The sequence below is a fragment of the Cajanus cajan genome, chromosome 2 (genome assembly GCF_000230855.2).
Source record: "Cajanus cajan strain Asha chromosome 2, NIPB_CcT2T_4, whole genome shotgun sequence".
NCBI classification, from domain to species: Eukaryota; Viridiplantae; Streptophyta; class Magnoliopsida; order Fabales; family Fabaceae; genus Cajanus; species Cajanus cajan.
In genome coordinates, this window is record NC_138518.1 from 75,648,417 (window position 1) to 75,672,127 (window position 23,711).

A 23,711-nucleotide genomic window follows, 5' to 3' on the forward strand; every position below is an offset into this window, starting at 1 on the left:
ATTTGAAATTTGACTCTAGCTCAGGTTCTCAGTTATGAACGTCTGAATCAGGGCATGTTCATATTCAAGCTAGATTATCCAAAGTCACATTGAAATATTAGCTAGTATAATTTTAAGTCAATCGATTTTTAAGTTGCCTTTGCCTTGGATAAAAGTTTTTTATACTGAATTTTATTATTTACTTTTTGAATAAAACTTGTAAATATAAGTCACTTAACTTCAAAATTAATTTCAACTAAAATTATTTTTGTAAAAACAATTTAATTCAAAATCAATTTTGCAAAAACGCTAAAAAAAAATGGCACTAAATCCCCATCCTATGCTCATTAGACAACTCACATATTAAGGTGAGACTAAATCTAACACATCCACAGATGCCCAATGAAGCAAGTTTCTTAAAAGTACAGCACCTAAAGAAAACAAAGGTAGATACCGGGCAATAACTTCATATAATAGTAGAGGATGAAATGATACCATATGCATCAATTTTTACTGTTCTGTTGAGCTGCTTCAGCATACTGCTCCGCAAGTTTTTTTACTTTCTCGCCTTCCTTTATAAGAAAACTAGCATTCTTTGCTTTGGAATGATACTTCATAACCTTCTCAGTCGTTTTTGCAACAGCCCACCTGTATTGGTCAGCCGTGATTACACCACTCTTGCACAGTGGTCTGATGTGCTCCTTGATGTAAGCTTCTACCTGTATAAACTCAAGCATTATTATGGAAATATGGGAATTATACAGGAATATATAGAAATGGAAGAAAACAAAAATTATAGCCACTGCATGTTTAAAATTATAATGAAAATAAGTTAAATGGGAATATTAATTTTGCAATACCTTTTTAGTTACAAGATTTACAGATTCGGTTTGCTTAGCAATGAGATCAGATTTCTCATCCTTTCTTTGGAAATTTTCACTAGTCTCAGATATATTAGAAGATTTGTTGGTGTTGGTAGTAACAGAAACCTTTTCTGTGAGATTCTCGTTCCCCAGTTCCGAAGCATTTACTGCATTGTTGTCATTATGCAAGTCACTGGCCTCGCTTAGAGTTTTTGTCTTGTCGTCTCCATGTAATGATCTTGATTCCACCTCCGGAAATATTTTTATGGGTGGTTCTTTGTCTGGGCCGTATAATTCTTCAAATTCTGAATCAAGTGGCTCAACGGCACCCTCACACGGTAGTTGCTCAGAAGAAAAAGGCTGGCCCATCTCCGTATCAATTGCAGAAGCCCTATCATTATCAACTGCATCATTGTGACAATTTGATGAGCAGGATGCATCACCTGGCACTTCATTTCTTACAGACCCTTCACAGTCTGCCCAATCCAGAGAGATATCTGACTTTTTCATGTTCATGGTGGAGAAAACAAGTTTCACTTTTGACTCATTTTGCTCTTGTTTTGGATTTGAGACCCTTGAAACGCTAGCACCAATGTAATCTTCATCTCCCAAATCATACTCAAAATCACCATAAATATCCAGCTCAGGATGAGAATCCAGTTCAAATACATTATCGGGCCCTGACACATCACCATTACATGTTTCTCTGTTCTCATGTGGACTGCTAGGTGGGGAATCAGACAATAGACCAGCATTTTTCAAGGCTGTTTCAACTGCAGGGTCAGTTGAAAGATCATCAGTATTTGGGTCCGATTGTTGATCAGTAAGCATTGCTGATGAGGCTGGTGTACTTGTATCTGTGGCTACATTGGATTTTGTGTTATTTGTGCGATGCAAGAGCTCTTGTGAACAAAGGTTCAAATACACAAGCTTGCTGTTTGATCTATCAGCAACATCTTTTTCAATATTAATTGCATCTGCAACAGCTAATTCTGTATCTGCAGTTCTGCGAATCACTGCCAGATTTGTGTTCCTCAATAAGCGCTCTGTCAGGCGGTAAAGCTGGGTCTGCACAAAAGTAATGGTTTAAGAGGGCAGAAATCTGGCCAACAGAATCATATACAGAAACAAAGCAGCTCGAATGAATGTTGTGCTTTATCTGATTGATCAGAAACTAGATCTTTTGGAAATAGTCAAGCTCCATTACTTAAATATGATTTAACTCCACTAACAAGCCGAAAGAGGAGCATAATTAAATTGTTCCAAATTTGTACGTGTCCACCAGTTTTAATTCCAACTCTGAAATTTGGCAACCACTCTATCCATGACTTTAATCTATGGTAGAATCAATTTTTCATAAATATCTATCAAGTTTTTCTGGTGGGGAACATCTGGTGGTATCACTCATCAAGTAATATTAACAAAGAATAAGGGATAAAGAAAGGGATGGTAAAACCAGTGGCAATCATTTGTTTGTGTTAAACATTTGAAAACAGTTGATAACTAAATGCTAAATTTAGTTCTAAAGTGAGCAGAAAAGAAAGATTCTCCTCAGGAATTGGAACATATTTTCTCAAAACTAATGTCATTTGTAAATTGCCATCTACTGGTGGCTTCATTAAAAATGCATGTGTACAAAATAATGGCGCATTGTTTTTTTCATCTCAAGTTTTATTCTCTAATCTAACATGTGTAACTTAAAATGGTGGAAATGAAAGGTAGAGCATACCTGCCTCACTGATATAGGAATTTTATTGTGGCGACAAGGTGCCAATACTGGTCTCATATCAATTGGCAGCTGGGCCTACTCGCAATAACAGAAAGAAGTAACAGTGAACAGCCATAAACAAATTCTGACACCGTCAAAAGTAAATAAAACAATTGCATAAAAAACTAATCAAATCAATTACATACAAGCAAAGGATAATTTCCTTTAAAAATTGCATTGTCTTCCTGATTTCCATTTGATGTGTTCCCACTTGTGGCAGCTGTTTTCCTCGCAAGAACCTCCAAGGCCCATTTCCTTTTATCAGTTTTCATACAACCAGATTTAAGGCCTGAATCCTTTGTGCTAGTTTTCGAACCAGCTGAAGAAACTGATGTCCTTTCTGAGTGATTGTTTAAACGCACTTTACCAGAAGCTGAATTGTCACCAACTGGACCATGTACAATCTTCTTATCTACTTTTTTTTCAGATGAACAAACACTGGCTTTTGACAAAAGATTATTTACATCTGTTGCTTTATTAGTATTATTACCAACAGATAGATTTGGTACTTTTTCAGATGGGTTTTGTTTAGTTTTCTCTGAGTTACCAATGGTTTTAAGAATAGAGAGAGGTTTGACATCCTCTTTCCGTGGGAACACAGATGTATCTGCTAAATACAACCTGGAAAGAATAGGATTCTTGGCCTGACATTCAGAAGCTTGCTTTGATTCTGGACTGTCTGAACCTTTTCTTAGTAGATCAAGAACTGATTTTAAAGTTTCGACCTTTTCAGGCTTTGAAGCTCTCATGCAACGATATTTCCAAAACTCAATTTCACAATCCCTATCCCATGCACGCTTTCTTCTTCCATTTGAAGTCCCAAAAATTTTCTTTGTTAGATTTTCACGAACTTTTCCTTTCTGCAACATTGATTTCTTTGCCTTTATAGCTGCAGGGGATAACTTGTTTACAAGGTCAGTTTTAGGCCCTGTTATAGCAACCCTAAATGCTTCAAGCAGCTTTGGATCAAAATGGTTATCCTCAAAATTTATAGAGGATCTGTTACGGACAGCTTCTCTAATTTCCTTCCTTAGATTTTGAACTACCAAGGATGATTCTCCATCATCAGAAGCTCTTTTCATGATCTTTTTAACCCTCAACCCAGCCACATTTCCTCTGTTTTCAGATAGCTTGTCACAAGCATTAGTGCTAGTAATTCCCTTGGAAAGCCTCCGGTTTGTCCCTTTAACTATATTCATTATATCCGATGTGACAATTGCCTTTGGTGGAGAATGTTTAAAAGCAAGATTTTTCTGAGCCTTTTCTAAAAGACAAGCATCAGCTGAGTCATCAGTACTACTCATTTGACTACCAGAAGCTTTAATTTTCTTTTGTGCAACTTCATCTGGAAGTTCAGGCATGGCATCTCCATCACCAGTTTTTATATGAACTTGCTCATTACTGTGACATCAAGGCCGAAATCAAGGAAAAAAGAACAAAGAAAGTCAAAATTTGAACTCCTCACATTTATTTCAATGCAGTTAAAGATCACAATTAACTCAGTTTTAATAGCACGAGTATGGAGAATATCAAGGCACATGGTCCTATTTCTTTCTGTTTAATTGTGAGTATTAGAAAACATCAATATTCAAAGTGCTCTGATTTATTACTGTCTTTGCAACCATCAGCACCACTTTCATGATGATATTTTATGCCAACAACCACATACTTCAAAGATGAGCATTATGCCAAAAGCATCCCCTATACATTATGACTACATCTCACAGGCTCTAAAATAATATAAGAGTTTTATCTATATTATAAAGAAGTCCCACATTAGTTAGGAATATAATCAAAGTAGTCCTTATAAGACCCGAGCAATCCTCTCCTCCAGATTTTACAGTTGACTTAGGCCTGGTCCATTTCTAATACGTTTGGCATGGTACATTTGGTATCAGGTGACAAACACTGAATCCAGAGGTTTATCAGAACTAGAATAGTCTGTTAACCCATTAGGTCCCTAAATAGCATTAAAAATATACAGTATTCCTTCACAAAATGATGGGGGTGTTCAAAATGGCCATAATTACAACCACAGCATAGCTGCATAACTGTGAATCACATTATCCAGACAAAAAAAACAAGTTACCAATCAAGGAGGTCATTTGTAACCATTCCCCCACTTCTCCCCCAATCAAACGAAAACAAAAGCGACTAATGATGATGAGAAACTGGAAGTAGTTGATATTGGTAACTGTTCAGAATATAAGTGTGTGTTAAGGAATGTCTTTAAGGAAGCATCAACTCCTAAAATCAAGGATGATTAATTGGGAGCTTGATTCTGGGTAACTGGTTCCCTATTAATTACGAAGTTGATTGGAGGGTGATAGATTGTCAATTAAACATTTGTATACCCTACCCTTAGACCTTAACCCATCCTTCTAGTATAAGTCTATGCAGTAGGGACACTCCCCTTGCTTGAGGTGATAAAGTGACACATTTCCCACACCAACATCAGCATGGCAAATATCGGATATTACTCACTCAATGTTCACTTAAAAATTATATTTTTTTGGACCCAAACACTTCATATGGACACTCAAGTCAACAACTCCTATGGATGGATGCTTTAAGGAAACTAGTTTTATTAAAAAAAAAAAAAAAAAAAAAAGGTGTGTATGTGTGTGTATTTGATTATTTATTTTTTTAATATTCAGAAAAAGTCATAGTAAACTACATACAAGGACTAGGGCAAGGTGTGTTTTATCCTACAGCATTTTTACATCCTCTCACTCCACAGCACAATGACCAAGGAACACCACTCATTTAATATGATAAAAATTTAAATGAACTCTTAGTTTCTTACCTGTAATCAGCATGCTTTCTCTTTCCACCAGCCACTCTGGCATTGTCCTTGTGAGCATTGACTTCAATTTCATCTCCTGAGAACATTTTATTCATGACAATAAATGGCTTAAAACCTAGTTTATATGTTTTGAAGCCACCAATATCATTGGTTTCCCCCAGTCCAAGTGTGGACTAAAATAAGAAAAAGCAAGAGAAGTCATATTTCTAAGAATGGAGGGTGAAGTACCTTTCAAAATACATTCTTCTGAAATTGAGCCTGGGACATGAGTTACTTGATCTTTTGTTTCGTTCGGGTCTGCATTATCAATGACATCAGTTGCTTCATCTTTTTTTTCATTCTTGTCTGCATTGTCAACTATAAGCACATTAAGATTATGACAATCAGTCTAGTTTATAATAGAAGAGAACAAAAACTTGTTTTGCTATATACTTTTCATTCTCACAAAAAGCTAGCAATATACAATATATTTTACCAGATAAAAAAGAGCCCACTGATAAACCAAGATGAAGACCCATATCAGATTCAATTTTGGATGGACTAGTTTTATTATGGGACTCATCAAATAACTTGGACCCGTCAAAGCCACTTGCTCCATTCCTTGCTTGACTTGCACTTTTCTTTATATCATTATCCACTAAGGATTTAGAAGTTAGGCTACAGGATATATTGTTTGATAAAGACAGTTCAAGTTCTTCCTCCATGATCGGTAACATATCTGTCTTCTCTTCCCCATTTTGGTGATTATTTGTGTCAGATTTTAAAATACATGATTCAGTCATTGGATCCCCATCAACTTCAAAAGGTAATGGGCTTTTCTCACTTGTTTCTGGAACCCATTTTGTCCTGTCCACCATCGAGACAACAACAGCTGTCTCTCCTGTATCAGCAACAGACACAGACACTTTTCCTGAAAAGGAATCCTCCGCATGGCATTCACTGTTACTATTATCTGCATTAAATTCCACGGTTGTCCTCTCTATTGAATTGGATGTTCCTTTAGACACTTCATCAACCACACATCTAAAACAAAACCCTGAATTAGAATACTAAAGGATGGAAAGAAGATATCAAATACTATTAGCAAACAATTTTATAATTCAGGTGAAGGAAACTTACCTAGGGATTTTGTTAAAAGACGTTCCTTTGATAGTTCTATTTTGTTATTGGATAAAATACATTCATTTAATAGTTAATCACATCGTAAATAATTTCTAATTTTTGTTTAGAATATAATTATCTAACCAATTTTTCTATTATAGAGAACCATAGACTTATCAAACTATATTATTATTATTTATAAGCTAGTAGCCAATATGTACCATGCATGTTAAAAAATACAAGCCAGATCGAGCTTTCAGATTAAAGGAGGAAAAAAAGCAATTAGAAGAACAAAAATACCTAACAGAATAACCAGTAAAGTCAATTTACCTGGGGCATAACCATGTACTGTCCGATGTACCTTCAGTATCAAATCCCACACAGAAGGCATGATACCTGTCACAATGCAATTCAAGCAAAAATTATGTGGTACTGCTTCAAAAATCCTAATAATGATATGATATATATTCATGATATGATTTCCCTATCCACCAATTAAAGTGGGTGACAAAAAACACTTGCACAAGCTCTTTTAGACTATATTATTTACACTACCTCTCTTATAATTATGATCTAGCGGGTATTAGGAATGAGTTGATCATTGATGGCCATGCTTTGATAAAACAGTTGCCTTAACCTTGTATAATATTATTAATATAACAAGACAAGCAATCCAAAGTGTGTCCCAAAAGCAAAGTTCATGCCTGACTGTGCCCTTGACTCCCATCAAACTTATAATCCACATATTATTCTTAAGAATCTTAACTATATGTTTATTAGTGCTTGTTATGAACTTATCTGCAAATACTTTGACAAGCTAAGAAACAATTTTTTTCTGCCAAATGGTCCTTTCAGACGAGGTCTAAGCTTAGGCAAACATGCAATTACATAGAGCTGACCAATCCAACCCCAACATCATATTCATTAAAGACATAGGGTCTGTTTGATTTCACTGTTTTCTATTTTCATTTTCAAATAAAATAAAAAAATAAGCATGAAAATGTGTTTACTTTTAATTTTAGAAAATGTTTTCTTTGAAAATGTTTTCAAAAGAAGCCCAAAATTAAAAATGAAAAAATGTCATTTTCACTATTCTCTGCACTTTTGAAAATACAGTGGCATGTAATGGTAATTATTAAGAACTTGCTTCTAAGCTTGCAACCGTATGCATAATTCAATAGACTTAAATTCTTTTATACATGTAATTCAATCAATCAATCTGTCTTTTTTTTTGTGTGCAGAAAAGTTTTGTTTGGTGTTTGCATATATATTATATATTAATATTACAAGATTTTTATTATATATAATTATTCTATAGAATTTTAATTACATATGTTGTTTATATTATTTAATAATTTTAATTAAATATTATTTATTTAATATGATTAATATTTAGTATGATTAAGTTTTGGTTGATATATTTTAAGATAAGTAGTATTATATATATATATATTGTTTATAAAGATAAAATATATATTTTACTTTGATATACAATTAGTGCTTGTTCGATAATAAATTATTCATTTGATACAAAAAAATATAAGGGACATTTGTACGTTTTCAGAGTAAAATCCAACTATTATGAGAGGAAAATGTTCAAATGAGAATAAATATAATATAGAGTGAAAAAAGTGAAATATTTACAAAATAAAGTATTATTCTAATTCATATAGAGAGAGAGTAATTTTGATTGTAAATTTTATACAAAAAACGTTTCATGAAATTTTATTGAAAATAGTCAAACCAAACATGTTTTCTAAATTTTAAAACCAGAAAATGAAAATTATTTTCTAAAAATAAAAATAGAAAATAGAAAATGTTTTTTGAAACCAAACACACCCTTAAACAAAAGTTATTCATTTTAAACTGTATCTGAAACTTATCAACCTAATCCATTGACTTAAGTTTACCATATGTCACATGAATCGCAAGCTATTGATGTATCTAGATCAGAATCTCCTTCAATAGTAGCCAACCCATTGCGAACCTTGCAGCCATCACCATCCAAGCAAATAACTGCCTACAAAATGATGAAATACAAAAGGATTAGTGTTATGCATTAAACTTTCAAAAAGACAATTAAGAATGCTGAAAATTACATTAATCCATGAACATTTTTTTTTGGCAAGGATTTTCGTTATTTATAAATATATTTAGGGAATTATAAATTAGTTGCTTGCAGTGCACATGCCAATATGTAGTCATGGTATTAATACAAACGATGGTTTAAGGGTCATTACTAACTATTAAATATGTTCAGCCAGTACATTTTTGTTCTTTACTTTTCTATCTAGCTTTTCACTCTCTTCAGCCTCCTCATTATCTCTTATCAATTACCATGCAAGTAAATATCTTATCAGTGTTTAAAAAACCAATTTTATTGTGTTGCCATACATTTGGCTATACTCTAAGGTAGTGAAATATTGGACTTTAAAAGGAGAATAAGAAAAAAATATAAGAATAACATAAATGAGAATGTTAAGATGGATGTGTGGCCGTACTACAAAGGACGAAATACAAAAGGACTATATACAAGGAGATATTGGTGTGACACTGGCTGAGAAAAGAATGACAAAAAAAATTAGTTAAGGTGATTCAGACACATACAAGGGACACTAGAAGAAACAATGAGAAGAGTAGATTGTATGGTCTTTAATCTTTTGAAAAGGAAGACCAAGGTCATTGGAGGAAGTTGTCAAGACGAATTTACCAGCCACACGTAACACAATGCTAAGGATCTACATGCCAAAATTTGTACGTATAATATGACTCCATAGAGAGTAGTGACATTTAGAAAGATCAAAAGACCTGATAGAATCCTTAGAAAAACATAATAGAGAGAAACTGAACTATGATATTATCATTAATAGAAACCATCAAGAGGGTAAACCTTATACAGAAGAGCCCTATGACTCAGTGCTGAGTCAGCAACTAACCAACTAGCAGCTGCACTAACTGAATGTTTAACAGTACTATAGATGCAACTGAAATTACAGGGAACTGCAAAACATAGGAGGACACATTGTCTTATCTATAATGTTTGTGTAGAGGAATCATGATAATGCAAAAATACAAGAAATACTAGAAGCAAGGCTGCCAATTGCCATCCATTAATATGAACTTAGCCAGAGGTCAAGATTTTTTTGCCAGGAATTCTAAAATTATATTATGTGAAAAACAATTACATTTTCATCAATGTAGTAAGAGGGAAATGACAGTGTGTTATTCTTCTCTTCAATGGACCAGTCATCATCTCTGCAGTCATGAAGGAAAACAGTTAAAAAATTATATAATTTTTTTTACAGCAGAAACATGATAAAACTGTAAAGCATTTACTCAAAATTGAGCAATAAAACACTAAGAAGACGTGCTCAAAATGAAGTAATGAAATTGTGAAGTATTTACTTTAAATTCAGTAACAGTGATGCACTGCTAGAATTATGCAAAATCCATGATTTCCATTTTAAACACCAATTCTAAAATCCTAAGCTTAAATGGATGTGGATATAAACAAACAACGAAAATAAGGCTGACAATCTTACCTGAACAATGACTCATCTTCAACTTTATTGTTTCCAATGGTATCATAAACCTTCACAATCATGAGTTTCACATGTTTAGCCATGCACCAAATTTTAATAGTATTTTCAAGGTATTAGATGCATCAAAAACATAAAATTTCATAATAATATTAATCAAAACAACAAAATAATTAGCCTAGAACAGGATTAATAAGGTGAGCAAATTCAATTGTAACCTGAAGAGTTATACTAAAGCAATGAAGATAAAGCAGCATTCCGCAATTTTATATCACTCACTGGAACACAAGTGATTAACTGAAACTCATTCTGGCAAAGTGGGCAAAGATTAGTGATGGAAGCCCAGTTGTCAATGCATACAAAGCAGAACCTGTGAAATAAATGAACCGAGCTAAAATTCCAGATTCCTATTTCAACATACATACTGAAAAATGAAGAAAAAATCAACATTTAATGGGGACCAAGTGAATGTAAAGAATGAAAATTTAACATAACAAACTCGTTATGCAATCTAACAGAGGCTCTAATACAGGAAGGACAGCAATCCCCTCAAATGTATACATCCAACCAGAAGATTCTTCTAAAGGTCATATAAAACATTCCAATATAAAGAAGAATTGCACCAGGTAAATTGGAGGGGCTAATAGTACATCAGTAACCTTAAGGCCTTCACTAAGATAGTATACTTATTATCAATAGACAAATATGTGATACATGAGGAAAAGAAGCTGAAGCTTACACCAATGAAAAATGAATGCAAAAAGAGTAAGATAGAAAAAAAAGATATATCTTCCACTGGATAGTATAGAACGAATGTCTGCCTATCTAATAAATCCCCTTCATTGGGGAACTTATGTCAATGAGAATCTCCACATTACAATACCACTTTTTGGCATTACTTTCCCTACAAAACAGAAAGCAAGCACAGCAGGGGGAAAAAACAATAACAGGGTGGATAACCAATTTAATACAGTCTAACCAACACCCATATCCATAGTTCCTCAAAAATAACTTAACCAGATCACAGTTCAGTACAGAGTAAAAAACTGAACAGAATTGAATTAAACTAGATATGTGGTTCCATTAAACTGATCCAAATTATTTGGGTTTGATGAGAATTAAACTGAACCGAATTACTGAACCGGTTTCATAATTCAGTAAACCAGTTCTAAACTGAACTGGTTGTTTCTACAAAAAAAAAAAAAAAAAAAAAAAAACAAAGTTCAAGAACTGGTTTAAAATCCAGTTCCGCCTGCTCAATTGAACAAAATACAGTTCTTTATACTGAACTACTAACTTCATTCTTCAACATATCCAGTTAAAAATCAGTTTTGGAAAACTAGTTCTTCAACACATACTGAACTACTTCTCTATTTTGAAAATCAGTTTCTCATATACAGTTAGGCCTCAAAAAGAAGCACACAATCAGAGAGAGATGAGCATTGTGGGTTGCATAGCACAATGGAACAGCACAAACTTACTTATTCCATACAAAAATTCCATCGTTATTAATCCTATTTGAGCTTTTCCTTACATAATTGCACAATACTGTAATTGCAGGTGAATGGGCCTAGTGTGCTCCACACACTCAAATCTCATGGGTAATGGGCAAAATAGTTCTCATTAGTGTATTGGGGGGGGAGGGGGGGTGTTTGTTCTGATTAGTGATATGTATTTGGTTGTAATGTTTCACCAAACTGGATTTTCAACTGGCTTGGTTCATGCACTTATTTAACAATTTAGGTTTGAACTATTTTAAAAGGTTTGGTTTAAGGTTCGGTTCAGTCCAGTTGACAGCTTGATTTAGTTATTTGCATTTCTTTGAACAGCCCTAAAATTAACTAACTATTCAAATAAAAAATACAACAATTGAGCATCTCAACACTTCCGCACATATACCCCAAGATTACTACCTAAATTTCTCATAAATAAAGTATGTAATGAAACAACATGCTTTACTTGGGGTTGGGAATTGGGATATTACACCTACACATACTGCAGGAAACACCCCACCATGCACACCACATATCCCTTTATTCCTCCCCGTGTTGGCAATTTCTTTACTCTTTGGTTACACACTCAAGGAGTCCTCTGATCTCTCCACTATGCCTATTCATATTCAATAATTTTACACTTCATGTTGAATATCTTCCTTTTCTATTCTTCTTGAGTAAATTACACTCTCTCCCGTTAGAGATTATTATGCATTACACTTAAGTCTATTTTAATTAACAAGTGTCTCAAGGACAAATTTTATTTGTGCGTTACTTAACAAAATTAAAAACCGTTTAGTTAATGATAAAACTTCAAACTCGATAGTAGAGGTGATTGAAACTTCATTTGATTTTCTAATTTCTAAACTCCTAAATTCAATAATAATGTGTTCAAAATTAACTGTTGGTCAGTATCTAAATTTTTAAGGGAGGAAAAGTATCTCCTGAAGGCTCATTCATAGATGGTCAGTATTCACCTCCACTTGGTTTACATTGAAACAAACTAAAGACTAAGAGTAGTACATTTCATCTCTCAAGAGCGGGAAGTGTAATTCTTAAAATCAAAGAGGAGGGCGGTGTAAGCATCTCTTAATGAAGAAGAGTGTAATTTATCTTATCGTTTTTAATGTGAAAATTTACCAAGTGGGGAAAAGCTTTGATGTTATTATAATTTTAGTTAGATTCAGCTTCACAATTCAACCAAAAGTAAGTCCAACAATAACTTGCACCCCTTTTTTAGCATGTATGGTATGGATTATTTCTGAAGGGACGGTCACATTTTATTCAAAGCCCAAGGTAAGCAGTAAAGTATTAGATTATTGCCAGCACAAATCATCAATCATTGTACTTTTCCATGTAGTCATTCTCATATTTCTTCACCAAGCACAATGAATAATGAAAACCTAGTTTTGTTACTTCTGCGGATGAGGTGTAAGGCACAATCTATAAAAAAAAACATTGACATTACCCAACCAGCGAGATCGAGATGACAAATTCAAAGAGAAAACGTATATTTTGAGGCTTTAAGAAGTAAGTAAGAAAATCGATACCAGTGCTGACAGCAATCCAGAACTCCCCTGTCAATAACAACGTCCATACATATTCCACATCTTTCCCCTTCAATAGCTACACCATCCTGTTAAGTAAGAAATATCAAAGAAACATATACCATAAGCGATCAATCAGTAACCATTCACGACTCTATCGTATGCTTGCGTGTATATTTGCATCATTCAAACAACATAAATGAAATTAAAATCATAACCTGTCATGAAATTATCAAGACTACAAAAAATGCAACAAAAATAACATTACGCGAGGGTTTAAGCAGCATTTCTTATCTAAAGTAAAGAAGTTCCAACTTATGCATAAGAGAGCGATGAGCTTACATTATCGTTCGCATCAAAAGCATCCTGTGAGAGTGTGAGCATATCATTCGTCAAGAAATCCGCCTCCATTGAGAAGCTAATTCGTAGCAAAAAAAAACTAATTCACTGATAACTTGCGTCAATTAGAGAAACAGTCACGAGATTTTGGAACCAGTCCTCAGCATAATCCAACTTGTGAAAGGCGCAATACGGTGTAGACACGGAAATTGGAAGAACGAAGAGGAAAAGGAATGCGATGCGAACAATCACGCGCTAGCAGAGAGTATAACCAACTAATTAATCCTTTGCCTGAAAATTTATTTTTAAAAAAAGTATATATAAATGGAATCGGTGAAGAGAAACCACGGTATCTAACTTGTATTTGGGTAGAAGCCGGGTTCAATTCATCCGATCTTGCTCCGAAACTTTTCGCGTTGAAAAGCTGAATACGTTGTCCACTATCGACTTCTTTAACATCACGTAGGCGACGTGAGCATTCAGCGCTCTTTCATTGGTTTTTCCATTTTTTGTTTTTGGCCCATCAATTATTAGGGATGAGAGTTCACTTTAGGCCCAAATTATAGCCCAGTACGTTATTCTTTTTTCACCAAACAAAACACACTAAGTTTAAAAACTTATTCTTATTTGTAAATATTTAAAAATCTAATTTTAGTCTCCAATTATTTTTAATTTGAGTTCATAATCTTTCAAAAGGTGAATAAACTTATCTTTATTATTTATTGAAATTTATTAAATATATCATAAACTTTGTTAGTCTCGCATATCATTTTATTATTTTCTTTTTTGACTTAATGGTAAAACTCATGGGTATGCATGTGTAGTCATCATTTTTGCTGTTTTTTTTTTCATAAGAAGTAAAACTTTTTTTTACTCAATCGACTCTTATAAAGATAAAATAGTAATTTTAATTGCAACTTCATGCACAAATCAAAGATAAAAACTCATCCTTAATTAAGGAATACAAATACCAACTGCTAGAATATGCATGACAAATTTAATTGAATTGCAATTTTCCAATTCAATCACTCACTTATGAAAGAACAAACATTCATATTAAACAAAATATATTTTAAGAATTGAAACTAAAAAACAAAATATTTATAAGAACCAAAAACATTTTTAACAATAACATAATATTACAGTGTAATGATTAGGATGTATTAGTAAAGTTGAATCATTGATAACCAATTTTGAAAACATGTTTTCAAATGTTTGATTCATGAATATGTTTATGCAAAAAAATTTGTTGAGAAACAAAATTTACTCAGATAATTTATACATCTAAAAAATAATTAGTCTCCAACTATTGATTCGGAAATATGTTTAGTACAAATGAAAAAAAAAAAAAAAGTTGAATCATCAATCATCAACCTACTCTACACTTAACAAATATACTTAATGTCATGGACTAAAATCATTCATTTTATTATTGATTAGGAAATATGATTAGCACAAATGAAAAAAAAAATTGAATCATCAACCAACTCTACACTTAACAAATATACTTAATGACATGGACCAAAATAAATCATTTTTAACATACTAGTGACTTTTGAAATATTTCCAAAAAGTAAAAAAAAAAAACTTATTTAAACTTTCTATTTTTTGTCATCATATTATTAGTACAAGTTATTTTAGTTTTTGCTGATAGTTAAAAATATTCAAAAGAACTAATGTATTTAATTTATATGTTTAATAAAAATGAAAATATTAATATTTTTAATGTGATAAATAATTTATTTTAATGTAAGGTAAATATCTTATTAAAATTTAAATATTACTTTTAATAATTTAAATATGAGTTTATTATTGTTCTTATACAAATAAATAAATACAGTTATCAATTAATTGATTGTTAAAGTAAAATGTAATTTTCACATTTATAAGCGTATATTTGAGAAAGAATAAAAAAAGATAGGAAGAAAAAATAATAATGTAATGAATAATGTGGTTAAAAGAAGAAAAAAAAAGTTTAAAAAATAAGAAAGAAATAACAAAACATAATAAATAAAAAAGATATTGGTCAAAAAAATTTAAAAGTAGCATTAATATAATTAAAAATGTATCCATTCATATAAAATACACACAGCCGAAATTCATATAATAAAAAGCCAGAGCCCATGTGAAAAATTACTAGATAATTCTTATCAGAAGAATGTTATATTATTCTACTTCCTAATGCTTACAAAATATTAAATAACAATAAATACATTTAATTTCTTAAAAAATTTAAAACCATTCAATATTTTATTTGTCTAAAAAGTAGAAGAATTAATGTGAAGATTTGGTGAGAGGATTTAGAATTATGTTAATGTGAATGGCAAGTCAACAGTCAATTTAATATGAAATAATGTGGCCATCAAGTATGATGCCCATTTTCGTATAAACTATAAAGTGTAACGTTGAACATCATAAACATAAACATAAGCATATAGACAAGTCAAATGTCCAAAGTAAATGAACGCAGTGACTCAGCACATCAATTAATCAATTTAAAGGAAGAACAAGGACCCAATCATGTGAATGAAGCTGCCCTGGTTCTACCTGAACTGTGATTATATCTGTACCTTTGAAGGACATAACCTTCTTCTACTATCTGTAAGTCGCTTTTATACCATGTTATTAATGGTCCACGTTTCGTTATTCTAGTCGAGAAACTCTAGATATATGTTTGAACTTTGAACAATGTATTCTTCAATATCTGAGGAGTGAGGACGATTATAACTAATACTGGATCATCATATCATAACAAAGATGCGTTGCTCTCAGTTGACTTTTTTCTGTCTTTCATTCGAATCATTCATTCATTCATTCGCTTTCAATAATACCAACAGAAGTGCAATTTAATGATAAGTCAAATGGTCATAAGTTTTCAAATTCTAGAATTTTCTTTTTCTTTTCCTGCTTGTCGTTTTTGAATTGAATTGAGAGATTAGCTAACATTCTGACTTTGTTTATTTTTATCTTGCCCAATCATGGATAAGTGAAAGTCCAGTCATAGTTTTTCTGATTTAAGCTGAGATCTTTAATTTGTTATTCTCATGCATCTAAGTCCCCTTTTTTTATTTTCTTGGAAGAGTGTAGCAGCAGACTCGGTTATCTTACAAACCAACAATTATCAAAAGGACAAGAATTGTTCTAAGATATAATGTTTACATTTTCTCTTTGTTGTGTAAATTACTCAAACTCCTACCACTATGTCGATCCTGGTAGAGATATAGCGTTTGCATATTCAGCGGGGTGAAAAAGACTTATGTTACATAAGCATAAGTCTGTTGAGATTAACGGGTTGGAAGATTGGAATGATACACTATAAGTCTATAATTTTGTAGGAAACTAGGAAAGACTCGATCTACTTTACGTAATAATATTTCAGTTTCCTCTATCTTTAATGGAGTCCAAAATGAGGAGTCCACGCAATGTTGTTTATAAGAATTTGATGTGTTTATAAGGAAGGATTAATCTTGAACTTGTACATTTTTTCTCTTTGGTGTGGCAGGGCCTCTGTTTAACAGTGTTGTGTTTGATAGAGCTATGTCTTGTAGTCCTTAAATTGAAATCAAGTCCATATCTATTCCATGAGCTGCTTTTGCTTGAAGAAAGCTAGACCAAAGACTAAGCAAGAACTATCTACCATTCTTGCTTCAGAGACATCTTGTGAGTAGAAAAATCAACATTCACTCAATTTATTATTTTGATCTGGTATTAAATCCTAATTGGAATTTTCAAGGAAGTACCATGACTATGTTATCATTATCAATCTGGCCATTGCCTTCATGTTTTAGTTTTTTTGCATTCTCATTCCAAACAACTGGTACTTGTGCTTGCATTTTGTGGGATGTAGATGTGAGATTTCTAATAGTTTAACTCTCGAATGTCCTTTAACCATTTGACAGTTACTGTGAATGAGGTTGAGGCTTTGCTTTGCACGTTTAAAAAACTAAGCAGTGCAATTGTTGATGATGACTTTCTTCACAAGGTATTTCCATTTAAGCTAGTGCTAGTAACAGTGGATTCCGTTTTTTTCCTAAATAGCTAAATGAGCGGATATTACCTTCTTTTCACACTACCACGAGTTGTTTATATTGCTGAACGTCATCATAATTCATATTGATAGAAAGTAAGGTAAACGTGCTAAATTCTTGAAGATTTTTATCTGAAGGAGGAGTTCCATCTTGCACTTTTCAATAATAGCGGAAAGCAGAATCTATTTGCAGATAGGGTGCGTACTTTTACTAAATTTTATATATCTTTCTTATCTCCTGTTCAGTGCACCGACATTTATCCAAGATGAATGATAAATAGTACCAAAAAGTATTTGGTACCAAACTATAGGAGGTGGGTAGTGTTACTTGCAGTTTCAAAAATTTTATTCCTGGTTCTAGAAGTGAGATAGAAAGAGAAAGAAGTTAGATATATGATGAATAATGTGATAAAAAAAATAATTATAAACGAGTGTTATAAAAGTTTATATAAACATAATATAACTCTTATAGTTTTATTGGTAAAATGACTTCTGTTTCAGTTCATTCACGTATAGTCAGTCATGCATTGCCTAATTAGTCAACTTATCATCCCCTTTCGTATTAATTATTTTTTACAAAATAGCATTTGTGTAATGAAGTAATCTCTGTGTGCGATGCTGTGCAACTAGCAAAAATTAATGACAAACATGTTAAAATTTTATCATGAATACTTATTTCTTTATATTATGTGAAAGCAAAATCCAGGTATTTGATATGTTTGATATCAAACGTGATGGAGTAATTGGCTTTGGGGAATTTGTTCGCTCACTAAGCATCTTTCATCCAAATACATCTGAAGAGAAGAAAATTGAATGTATGAAACTATTTGTGTTTGTCAGAGAAATCCAACGTTCTTTCAATTTTGTTAATAAGGACTTGATTGTGCCAATTTTTTTCTTACAGTTGCATTTAGATTGTTTGACCTTAGACAAAGTGGTTACATTGAACGCCAAGGGGTGAGTTCCTTTAAGCTTTCCATTGTCTTTCATTCTCTCTTTAAGATAGTAGGAAATACATTTTTGACATTGACAATGGCAATTGTTTTAGTGAGTGCTTCCTTTATTTACATCTCTAGTAGTTTAACTACCTTTATAGTTTATGCTTCGTTCTTATGCATCATACAAATTTCATAATGTTACTCAAGTTAAAGGAAATGGTGTTGGCTACTCTGACTGAATCAGATGTTACGGTTCCCGATGATGTTGCTGAAGCAATTGTGGACAAGGTTATTAATTTGCTCTCCAATTTCTCTTTGTTTACTCAATCCACTATTTCAATTCTTATATCAATTATTTTCTCGGCTTAATTTTTCAGACAATGGAGGAGGTTGATTCAAAAGGAGATGGGAAGATAGATAAAGAAGAGTGGAAAGAATATGTAGCAAAAAATCCTTCTCTTCTGAAGATCATGACTCTACCATATCTAAAGTGAGTCACCACTGTTCGAATCAATGAAATTTATTCATTTCTTTTCTTTTACTGTTCAAGTTTATTGACATAATGAAACTGAATGATTCTGTTTATCAGGGATATAACTCTGGCATTTCCCAGCTTTATTTTGCACTCTGAGGTGGAAGATTAGCTACAAATGATTGCTAGTCAATGCAGCTAGAGCACATAATTAGCAACAGAGGATCTGAATTCCCCTGAATACATTGTATAATACTATGTCGAAAACACAAACCCCATTAACCAATCTATTGTTCACTACTGCAATAACGAAAAGAGAAATTCTATGATACCCTTGGCACAAGTATTGTAAAATTCTCCCTCTTGCGTTGTCTCTCTCTTCTTTAGTGTGTCTAAACTCATTTATCTGTTGGCCCAAAAAATAATTATATGAAAATTCTTAGATTTTTCTACATAGCAAATCTCTAATGAAAATATTATTTGTCTGCACTTACTGAGCCTAGTTAGACCTAATTTGCCTTTGGATGATCCGAGAAACTAGTGAATAAGCATAAACGAATATGTGCAGATAAACTTTATCAAAAACACTTTTATGATAGAAATTTGTTAGCTTTAAAAGCTTATTCTAATTCTTGTTTAACGAATGAAAAAAATTAATTCAATTTTTCTGTTATTTTTCTATTCTAGAAGTACTTTATAGAAGCTTATATAAACAGAATGCTTGCAAGTATTGTACGTACAATTGCGTTTGGAGATCAAAACAAGTTCAAACTTCAACGGTCAACTAAACTATTGTCTGGATATAGTGTTGTTAAATCCTATATAGTTTTTGTTGCTTCTCAGTTTCTCCTATAAAAAAAATAATTTTCTTTACATCTGTGGAGAATGGTCGTGTCGGTAAGTAGGAACTGGAATTAGATTCGTGCCTCACTAAATTGGTTGGCAATGGAAAAATGGAAGGGAATTTGAGAACACATCATTCTCAGCCATCTCATCTCCGTTTGCATGTGCATCGAACAAATTCAAGGGCAAATTAGCGGAAACAAATGAAGAATTAATAGCCATCCACTTTGCACACATTTTTCCTCGGAACTTAGGATATACAAAGTCATAATATGCCAAATACAAAAAAAAGAAAAAAAGAAAAAAAAAGAGTTGTCTATAATTATTTACACGTACTATTTTTTTTTGTACGAGAGACAATGAAAAAGAAATATCGAAATCAAGACAAAAACAAATTTGGCAGATCCCATTTTGCGATCAATATGTTCGCGGGTATTGTTGGACTATACGGAAAACAAAAATCAATACGAATTGTGAGTTTGTGACTAAAAATGTTATGCCTATCACAATTGCTATTTGTCAGAATATATCGGTAACTTGAATAGGTAGCTAAATAATAGCCGCCCATGTAAGTAATCTCTTTATTTAAAAAAAAAAACATTACTTTTAGAAAATTAAAATAAGAAGTTATATTCTTTTATAGATACTTTAAAAGTATAGGCTAAATTAACCCAATTCATATAATTGACGTAATTTCAAGTACCAACATTACGTTAAATGAGTAAAATTGAATTCATATTCCTTAAGTAAAAGTTAAAATCTTGTAAATAAAAAAAAAAATATGATTAAAAAATTATTAAAAGTGATCGATAAATATTTAATAAAGATATTGCATATCTATAATAAAATAATTATAAAAAATTGCAGATATTATTCCTTTTTTTTTAAAAAAAGTAGTTGTTGATCCTTATACCTTCATTTAAATAATGAAGATTGATATTTCTCATTACATCTTTGTTGATTCTTTGTTAATGTGACTGACATATGCGAATGATGTAACTAAAATTAAAAATTAAATTAATATTTTTTTACATAATTAAATTAATCATTTAGTACTTATAAAGAATTATACCAGATTAGGGCATCTACAATATAAGCAACTCAAATGAGTTGCTTCATGCATTAAAAAATGAAAAAAGTGGTCTCGAGTGTGTCATGTCAGTATTAAGCAACTCAAACACAAATTTACAGCAATAATAAGAAACTTTAAAAAATTCAACTTTTAGAATTTTTTTTCTAGTCATTTATGAACCAATTTTAAATTTTTATTAAAAAAAGTAATTGCACTACAATGAAAAAAAATAAATTACGAGATAAAAATACATAATAAGTAAATATTAAAAATAAAATAAAATAATAATAAATACATAGACATTATACAAAAATAATTTTCATCATTATTATTTTCAAAACGTTCCCAAATATGTTAAATAAGATTTGCTTGAAATTTGGTAAAGAACGGTTGCTTGAGGAAGCAACTCTCTCTCTTCTTCAAACAACTCGTTTTGTCATGTCAGAGTCCTCCAATGATAAGAAACCGAGGCTTGAATTACTTCATAGGACAAGCAACTCCCATTGAAATTATTCTTAATAATAAGCTCCTTTATGAAAAATAAAATAAAAAATTGAAGAGTTTAGGAACATAAAGTATATAGCATAAATAAATAATACAAAATATTCCTATTGTTTCATGAAGAATATAATAATATTTTTGTAGTACGACCCAATGCAAGTAATCTATACTACCTATGTATCAAGTCGTCCCTCTGGACAGAGTGTAGGAACATAAAGAACTCAAATTGATGGGGTGTTGTTGCACCAAACAGCGATTTCATCATGAAGATCCATCAATTCTTGCGTCCCAAACCTATTGTAAGCCTTCTTTCTAATTTTATGTCTTAAACTTTCTATTCTGGGATTCCAGTGGTTTAATCAGTTGTTCTTATTCCTTTGCCTATGTTATTCGTCCAGTTAATATTTCTGAAATTGAAGCATTGTATGATCTGTTCAAGAAATTAAGCAGCTCCATCGTCGACGACGGGCTTATCAGCAAAGTATTTACATTAAGCTCATTTTCAGCCTAAACACCATTTCTTTTAGGACAAATTATACTTGTTCTCCATTTAGTTTCTTGAAATTTCACATATTCTTTTTTTTTTTTTAGCTCTTGCAGTAACTCTTCTTACGTGAATACATGGTATAATGTGTTTTCTTTAGCGTAAGAAGGTACATGTTGAAACATGTTACACCATGCATACTATATAAGAAGAATTATTGTAAACATCAAAAAGTCAGAAATATCGTGTGAAATTTTAAGAAATTACGTTATTAATTAACATTGTGATATACACTCATTAATTAATGAATAGATTAATATATCTCATATTTGTTACCAAAAAGAAAATATATCTCGAATATTATGCAGGAAGAGTTTCAGCTAGGCTTATTTGGAAGCAGCGACAAACAGAGCCTCTTTGCTGACAGGGTCAGCTTCCTCATACTATTTAACTTCTGAATTTTAGAAAACATCATGTGACAAAATAGGATGATATATGTGATTTGTGCAACAATCTTGTGTTCTTTTTGGAATGACACAATTCACTGTTTTTATCCAAAATTGATCGCAGCTCTTTGATTTATTTGACTCAAAAAATGATGGGGTAATAGAATTTGGAGAGTTCGTTCGAGCTCTGAGCGTCTTCCACCCAGCAACCCCACAAGCACAAAAAGCAGATTGTAAGATTTCCTCTAAAGAATGTGAATCTGCATGTATGCCTTTACAATATTTGTATTAAGCCTTGGTGTCTAATGTGGCAGTTGCATTTCGACTCTATGATATATGTCAAAGAGGCTTTATTGAACGAGGCCAGGTAAACAATAAATAGCATATATTGACTTTAATTCTCATCTTGGTCAACCGTAAGTTATCCTTATCCTAATAGATTCTCTCATGTCAAGTGTTCTCAGACTGTATCATATAAAAAAAATTGTATTTATATCATGTATAAATGTTCTAAATTGTAAACCACCCATATGTAACTCAGATTAACATTCTATTTACAGCCTTGTAGAGTAATTATATTTTTCAAACTATGTGATGGAAGGTAAGAGAGATGATCCTGGCACTACTAAGTGAGTCAGATTTGGTTCTGTCTCAAGACATAATTGAGGTCATAATTGATAAGGTATCAATACTTCTCTTTTTCCTCTTACTAATTTTTCATTCTTGTTTACATGTCATGTAGATAGTAGTTAAGAATTATATAGTTCAGAACTACCTAATAATTTCTTTCATTTAGAACCAAATTAATTAATTATATCTTTGATAACAAGATATGACAAAATTTGGGTGCTAGGATTTTGCTGATTAAATGTTTACTCGTTCCTATTGTTGAAGACATTTGAAGAAGCAGACTCCAAAGGAGATGGAAGGATTGATCCAGAGGAGTGGCAAGAATTTGTATCTCGAAATCCATCCTTACTGAGGAATATGACAATTCCCTATTTAAAGTAATATGCTTCTCTTTCCCTTTCATAGCTTTCTTCATGTATATAATATGTTGAGGAAACGCGTATAATTGTGTGAGTTCTTTTTCACAACCCTCTTTGTTCCCTACCATATACAGAATCTCACACTGAAAGCTTGCCCACATAAATTATTCAACAGCTTAAAATTAAACTTTTTTTCTAATTTAAATTAATTTTATGAAAAAAAGTAATTCTAGAAAAATATCAGTAGTTCCTTTTATTTGTGAAAGATTCTTCAAATATAGGTACTGGCCTTGCAGGGATCTTCATAGAGAGTTTCCCAGTTTTAAAACTAACGTCAGGCATTGAAGACTACAGAAGCAGCTCATCCCCTGAGAAAGACAAGACTAGCTCCCTTAGAAAGACAATTACAATGATGTCAGCATTAAAATTGCGCAAATAAAAGACACAACCATTGAAGAACATATACACAATTCCTGTCAGCAGCAATCCATGCAAATTTCAAAT

The 23,711-nt window shown here is 32.0% G+C and overlaps 3 protein-coding genes across 9 annotated transcripts; 2 read left to right on the plus strand and 1 right to left on the minus strand.

Annotated features, from left to right (window-relative positions):
• Nucleotides 1-205: 205 nt before the first annotated feature.
• On the minus strand, nucleotides 206-13,935 carry LOC109814677 (RING/U-box protein). 4 transcript variants are annotated; one of them, XM_020379173.3, is made up of 15 exons: nucleotides 13,794-13,935; nucleotides 13,439-13,690; nucleotides 13,100-13,185; nucleotides 10,336-10,426; nucleotides 10,060-10,109; nucleotides 9,703-9,772; nucleotides 8,428-8,537; nucleotides 6,848-6,913; nucleotides 5,892-6,439; nucleotides 5,645-5,773; nucleotides 5,417-5,492; nucleotides 2,757-4,011; nucleotides 2,572-2,646; nucleotides 840-1,910; nucleotides 206-698 (listed from the first exon to the last, which is right to left on the minus strand). In XM_020379173.3, exons 2-15 carry the CDS (start codon nucleotides 13,505-13,507, stop codon nucleotides 483-485), a joined length of 3,912 nt encoding a protein of 1,303 aa, XP_020234762.1. In that variant the 5' UTR covers nucleotides 13,508-13,690; nucleotides 13,794-13,935; the 3' UTR covers nucleotides 206-482. The 4 variants fall into 4 exon arrangements, with proteins under 4 accessions (XP_020234762.1, XP_020234771.1, XP_020234756.1 ...); XM_020379182.3 differs by having other exon boundaries at nucleotides 5,645-5,761; nucleotides 13,439-13,876; XM_020379167.3 differs by having other exon boundaries at nucleotides 13,439-13,876.
• A 1,812-nt stretch (nucleotides 13,936-15,747) lies between these two features.
• On the plus strand, nucleotides 15,748-19,369 carry LOC109814740 (calcineurin B-like protein 7). 2 transcript variants are annotated; one of them, XM_020379243.3, is made up of 9 exons: nucleotides 15,749-16,036; nucleotides 16,938-17,095; nucleotides 17,335-17,417; nucleotides 17,601-17,660; nucleotides 18,169-18,277; nucleotides 18,367-18,419; nucleotides 18,608-18,688; nucleotides 18,778-18,890; nucleotides 18,990-19,369. In XM_020379243.3, exons 2-9 carry the CDS (start codon nucleotides 17,017-17,019, stop codon nucleotides 19,042-19,044), a joined length of 633 nt encoding a protein of 210 aa, XP_020234832.1. In that variant the 5' UTR covers nucleotides 15,749-16,036; nucleotides 16,938-17,016; the 3' UTR covers nucleotides 19,045-19,369. The 2 variants fall into 2 exon arrangements, with proteins under 2 accessions (XP_029126551.1, XP_020234832.1); XM_029270718.2 differs by lacking the exon at nucleotides 17,601-17,660 and having other exon boundaries at nucleotides 15,748-16,036.
• A 1,978-nt stretch (nucleotides 19,370-21,347) lies between these two features.
• LOC109814718 (calcineurin B-like protein 7) lies at nucleotides 21,348-23,711 on the plus strand. 3 transcript variants are annotated; one of them, XM_020379218.3, is made up of 8 exons: nucleotides 21,355-21,587; nucleotides 21,687-21,769; nucleotides 22,141-22,200; nucleotides 22,343-22,451; nucleotides 22,533-22,585; nucleotides 22,820-22,900; nucleotides 23,113-23,225; nucleotides 23,489-23,711. In XM_020379218.3, exons 1-8 carry the CDS (start codon nucleotides 21,518-21,520, stop codon nucleotides 23,550-23,552), a joined length of 633 nt encoding a protein of 210 aa, XP_020234807.1. In that variant the 5' UTR covers nucleotides 21,355-21,517; the 3' UTR covers nucleotides 23,553-23,711. The 3 variants fall into 3 exon arrangements, with proteins under 3 accessions (XP_020234820.1, XP_020234807.1, XP_020234814.1); XM_020379225.3 differs by having other exon boundaries at nucleotides 21,390-21,587; nucleotides 23,504-23,711; XM_020379231.3 differs by lacking the exon at nucleotides 21,687-21,769 and having other exon boundaries at nucleotides 21,348-21,587.